General features: G+C 44.7%; 1 protein-coding gene across 5 annotated transcripts in view; it reads left to right on the top strand.

Annotated features, from left to right (window-relative positions):
- The window catches only part of ARHGEF37 (Rho guanine nucleotide exchange factor (GEF) 37), a 92,395-nt gene that overhangs the window by 32,079 nt on the left and 54,173 nt on the right, over window positions 1-6,143 (top strand). For all 5 annotated transcript variants that reach the window (XR_826174.1, XR_826173.1, XM_010850538.1 and 2 more), the window contains exons 5-6: window positions 3,942-4,141; window positions 5,304-5,434. Coding sequence is in view for 3 of the 5 variants with exons in the window: in XM_010850538.1 (XP_010848840.1) it covers window positions 3,942-4,141; window positions 5,304-5,434 (331 nt within the window). In the remaining 2 variants the exon portion in view is untranslated. The remainder of the gene's footprint in view (window positions 1-3,941; window positions 4,142-5,303; window positions 5,435-6,143) is intronic.

Here is a 6,143-nt window from a genome sequence, read left to right on the forward strand (position 1 = left end):
AAAAAGAGTCAGAAGCCATTCTGTACACGAAGTACAGAAAAACAAAAGAGCAGAGAATATGTGTACCCTGGAATGACACAAACTTGACTTCCTTGTGTATGATAAGAGAAAGAAGGAAACAACATAATTGAAGTAGGGATAATATTACATACTGGGAGGCAGAGAAAATGAGGAATGATGTTCTTACAGATGGCCTGTGTTGTATTTACAAAAGGTAGTATCATAGTAATTCCCAGTGTGAAGATATGTGACTGGATGAGGTCCAGGTGTCACAAAAATATCTCAGTTCTTGAAACTGCAGCCCGTTTCAAGGCATTCATTCAGTCTCTGAATGTTGAGAGGGGCGTATGAAACGTAGAACAATTCTCCATAATGCAAGACTGTCCTTGCAGGATATTCTGCTTCCCTGGGACCCTGTCCACTAAATGCCTGCAGCACCCCAGAGCCTGCAGGTTTTAAGATTGCCCTCAATGAAATCCCTTGGTCTAATGTTGCAGCAGGAACGACATCCTTTCGGTCATCCCAATTTTACTCTGTGTATTTACAGGAAGACAGAAAATAGACTTCCTACGGGAAAGTATAGACATTGGATGGTGGGTGGATGGATGGATAGATAGAATGAATTTTAAGGGGCTCCTACTATGTATGCTGCTCTAGAACTATTAATCACCTTCCTCCTGAAACAGTCATCCTGGCTTTCTGTGCTGATGATCATGGGGCTCTTTCGGAGCCTGGCTGACTAGGATCACACCAGCTGGATATCCAGAGACGATAAATGGCACCATCTCATTAGATCTTTGTGATTCCAAAATATATGCTACCTCCCACTTTTTATTTGGGTGGATGAGTTGGTGAGGTGTTTAGTTTATCCTAGTTCTTAAGGCTGGAGAAGGCAATGGCACCCCACTCCAATACTCTTGCCTGGAAAATCCCATGGACGGAGGAGCCTGGTAGGCTGCAGTCCATGAGGTCGCTAAGAGTCGGACACGACTGAGCAACTTCCTTTTCACTTTTCACTTTCATGCATTGGAGAAGGAAATGGCAACCCACTCCAGTGTTCTTGCCTGGAGAATCCCAGGGACGGGGGAGCCTGGTGGGCTTCTGTCTATGGGGTCGCACAGAGTCGGACACGACTGAAGTGACCTAGCAGCAGCAGCAGCAGCAGCTCTTAAGGCAGTGCTTCCCACCTGGTGGCCCATGGAATCAGAGGCTTGTCCTTACAGCCACAGAAAGCTTTGCCTTAGGGAGACCAGTCTAATGGCACAGCTTTCAGTGGGGAGGAGAGGTGGATCAGTCTAACACAAAGCACCTGCAGTTCCACAACAACTTAGGCAGAGTGTTGGGAGAAGACACATAATCTGTTTTCCTTTATTGGCATTTTTTGTTTAAGTATGAAAATAACATACTTATTGAAAAAAGGAAATTTCAAACAATACACGGATTATGTAAAGTAAAAAGTATAAGTCCATTCTCCCTTGGTTTCCTGTTTCCCATGCCTCCCCCTAGTAGTTAACATGTCCATCCAAATTTGATTCTGTGTATTTACAGACAGGTAAGAAATAGACTTTCCATGGGAAAATCTAGATGTTGGATGGATGGATGGATGGATGGTTAGATAAATAGAAAGAATGAATGAATTAATGAATTTTTAAGGGACTCCTACTCTAGATTCTAGGACTTGTTTTTTCACTTCACCATAGCCATGAATTATTTTACCATGTTCCTTTTTTTTTCTCTTTTAACCATGTTCTTCTTTAATGGTTATATAGGGTTCTTTTCCAGGGCAGCTTATAGTCAGCTCATCCCCTGTTGATGGATATTTGAGTTGTTTCCCAAATTTTACTGTCACAGAATTGCTGAATAACTTCTCCCTTTATCCATGCTCACTTGAGTTAATATTTCTGTGGGTAGATTTCTGTAGTAGGATTGAGGGAATTGTATATTTCACAAGTTGCTAAATTAGTTTCTAAAAAGATCCCACCAACTGATACTCTCACCAATAGAATGTAAGAGGACTGGTTTCCCCATATTCATCCAACTCTGGGTGAGTCTTTCAATTTTTTTTTTTTTTTTGGCCACACCATGTGGCATGGGAAATCTTAGTTCTTCAATCAGGATTGCACCCATACCCCCTGCATTGGGAATACAGAGTCTTAACCACTAAACTACCAGGGAAGTCCCAAGTCTTTAAGTTTTTATTGCCCATCTGATAGGCTACAAAAAGAGTTTTCTCCAAATTACTTTAGAAAGGCTGTTAAGAAAGAGGTTGCTGTAATTCTGTAGTTCTTGATGATTGTGGAGAAGAGAAGTAATCATCTCTTTGAAGGCTCCCTGCCCTATGTCATCTCTGACTTGTGAGGCAATAGTTGTCCCCATGAGGCAGTTATCCTTTTCCCATGAAAAGTAAGCCCAGAGGACAGAGTTTTGCAAATATCTGACCACTGTTTCCACCTCTCCTGCCCACAGTCAGCCAGGCACTAGGAAACCCTTGGTGAGAGCAGATGGTCAGCACAGACATATCCTGACAGATAGTTCAACCCCTGTGTTCCAACCTTCTGCAGTTAATGGGAGGGAGGGGGTAGTTCCCACCTGCTCTGTCTGTTCCAGGCCTTATGGCTGATCTTTCTTGGACATTTGGTCTGGAGGTTTTTTCCATAGGAAGAACAGTAAGAGGCAAAGGTACTGTAGAGAGCCAGATAATAGTCATGAGAGGTATTTGTGAGTCTTCATGAAGGAGGCATGCTTAGACATTGATGTTTGAAACCCTCACGTGTTTCTCAGAAGGTGGGTCTGAGGGCTACTGGTCGTGATCAAAGAAAGACTGTTGGAGCCTTGTCCCAGATGCCATGGACTTGGGCACTCTTTCTGCAACTTCCAGACATCATCAGGAAGGGGGCTAGAAATAATCATTTATGCATCAAATGGTACATCTGGAAGGGACCTTGACACTATTAGTTCCTGTGTTTTGTATTTTCCTTTTTCAAATTAAAATTTTCAAGCCCTATAGAAAAATAGAATAATGTAATGAACACACACACCCGTCACCTGAAATGAGCAAGTATAAATGCCTTCTGTTTGCTGCATCTAATTTTATACTGAGTAATTTAAAGGAAATTACAGATACTATGAGTCTTTACCCTTAAATACTTTACACACCTCTCTAAACATTAAATTCCTATGATTAAAAAAAAAAAAAGTTTGGAGGGGGCTGTGCCCCAAGGCTTGTGAGATCTTAGTTCTTCCACTGGGGATTAAACCTGGGCCTACAGCAGTGGAAGCACTGAATCCTAACCATCAAACCACCAGGGATTTCCCAAGTTCCTGTGATTTTAAAAGCGCTTCTTTTTTAAAGCAGCAGGACCATTTTTTAAAATGAAATACCATGTGCGTGTCCAGCAGATGGAGTTGTGCTTGAGACATACCCAAGTGGAGATCTCAAGTAGGCTAGTTGACTGTGAGTCTGGAGCTCTGGGCAGAAGAAATGGAGATCTGGGTTTGCCATGTGTTTAAAGCCGTAGGACTAAAGGAGCTCAGGAAGAGAGTGAGTGGAGAGAGGAGGCCCCTGGGCACTCCAGCATTGGAGAGAAGCCAGGGGAGTGGCCTGTGGAGTGAGAGAAACAGGACAAAGGGCATCTCTGGGGCCAAAAGAAGAAAGTGTTTTGAGAAAGAGGGGAATGGTCTGCTGTGTCTGCTATTGAGAGACCGATTAAGCTGAGGACAGAGAACTGACCTTTGGATTTAGTACATATGGGGAAGCGAGGTCCAGAAAAGTGTAAAGTGAGAACTAGCAGCACCTGGTGAGGCAACTGAGGACTCCCGAAGGAGGGCAACTTGCCTGAGATCACACAGCGAGTTAAATAGCAGAGCTGGGACTAGACCCCAGGCCCTTTGGTGCCCCCAAGGGTGGACTTGACCTACTTAACACCAGCCTTCTCCCTCAGGCCGCAAGCGGGACCTTCAGGACTCAGTTTCTTGCTGGTAATTCCTCTGCAGAGGATTACCAAATACCCATTGCTGCTGCAGAAAATTCTGGAAAACACACTCCCTGATGCCAGTGCCTACGCTGTCCTTCAGAGGGCTACCTCTGCCCTCCAGGATGTGGTCACCAACATCAATGAGTACAAGAGGCGCAAAGAAGTGGGTAAGGACTTGGGGCATTTAGGTGATACGTTAGTGAGAATGCTTCTAGTTAACAAAAAAACTCACCTCAAACTGGCTTCACTAGTAAAGGGAAGACAGTCACTTATGTAACCTACAAGTCCAGAGGTAACGTGGGCTTTAAGTAGGATTTAGTCTGGGAGCTGGTGTCATTTCCCTATAATTCTCTTGTCTCTGACCTTCACTATGTGTCACTTGCCTCTTCAAGCTGGCCTCCCTCATAACAGTAAGTGGCTATTGCTGTCCTAAGACTCACGTCTGAACACCACACCCTCCAGGAGAACGTGGACCCTTTCTCCGCTTAGCTGTAAACACTAAACTGGAGCTTCATTCTAGGATTTATTTGAGTCATATGCTCACCCTGAACCAGTTGCCATGATTAGGGGTATGCCATGAACTGTTTGGCTTATGCCTGGGTTGTAAGCCTTTCTTTGAACCTGTCATTGTGGTAAAGGAGTGGGGATCGTGTGAATTGGCTTATAACAGTCAGCAACCACTCCCTGAACTAAAGTGAAATCATTCTTATCCAAACCACATGGCTGCTATACTAAGGAGAAATGAATACTGGGAGGCAAAGAGCTGTGTATGTATCAGGGATGAGGGTAGGAGGAGAAAGTGGGGAGATTGTTGCCTCTCAAGTTGCTAAAACAGAAAGGTCTGCAGAGTGTCACAGTGTCCTAGGGAGAGGAAAAACTTACACAACTAAGACAGTATAGTAATGATAATTTAGCTAACGTTTACTAAGGGGTAGCTATGACTTGTTTTTTTCACTTATTATTTTGTTTGATCCTTACGATAGTCCTGAGGTTGGCACTGTTAGTCTAATTTCACAGTTGGGTAAAATGAGAGCTTAAGTCATTTGCTTCATTTCCATCATCTTCTGTGATCTCCCAGCAATCCTGGGAAGTGGTTGGCCTCATTTACAGATGAGGAAACTGAGGCGCAAGAAATCAAGCTGGTATGAACCTCTTCAGTCAGTGAGGACTCTGAGCCCCGTGTTTTACCTCCAAGATTTGCCATTCTAATGAGTGTGACCCTGACGTTTGAGAAGATGGCCTAAGAGGTGCCCAGCTGGGATGTCAGGGTCTCTTACTTTCCTGGGTCAGCTCTGGTCCCTGTGCCCTTCTTTTTCTCTGTTGGTGCAGCCTCCAAGTACACCAAGGTGGAGCCGCTGAGCCTCCGGGAGCGACTGGCTCGCATCAATACACACACCCTCTCCAAGAAGACCACCCGGCTGAGCCAGCTGCTGAAGCAGGAGGCGGGGCTCGTTCCCAGGGTGAGCAGTGGACTGGAGGAAGGGCTGTATGCCGGCCATCCCAAGGGGAAAGATGGTGCGGTGGTGAGGCGGAGTCTTAGACTGCTTTCAGAGATGAGAAGACTGAGGCCAGGAAGGGGCAGAGTAGGCACCCTCACTTGATTCCTTTGTTTAAAGTTTGCTGGTTTTTAAAGATTTTTTTGCTGTGGACCATTTTTAAAGTCTTTGTTTGAATTTATTTCAATATTGCTTCTGTTTTATGTCCTGGCATTTTGACCACAAGGCATGTGGGATCTTAGCTTCCTGTTCAGATCAGTTCAGTCGCTCAGTTGTGTCTGACTCTTTGCAGCTGCATGGACTGCAGCACACCAGGCCTCCCTGTCCATCACCAACTTCCGGAGTTTACTCAAACTCATGTCCATTGAGTCAGTGATGCTATCCAACCATCTCATCCTCTGTCGTCCCTTTCTCCTCCCACTTTCAATCTTTCCCAGCAACAGGGTCTTTTCAAATGAGTCAGTTGTTTGTATCAGGTGGCCAAAGTATTGGAGTTTCAGCTTCAGCATTAGTCCTTCCAATGAATACCCAGGACTGATCTCCTTTAGAATGGACTGGTTGGATCTCCTTGCAGTCCAAGGGACTCTCAAGAGTCTTCTCCAATATCACAGTTCAAAAGCATCAATTCTTCAGTGCTCAGCTTTCTTTATAGTCCAACTCTCACATCCCTACA

This window comes from Bison bison, unplaced genomic scaffold (genome assembly GCF_000754665.1).
Source record: "Bison bison bison isolate TAMUID 2011002044 unplaced genomic scaffold, Bison_UMD1.0 scf7180017864291, whole genome shotgun sequence".
In the NCBI taxonomy this organism is placed as follows: domain Eukaryota; kingdom Metazoa; phylum Chordata; class Mammalia; order Artiodactyla; family Bovidae; genus Bison; species Bison bison.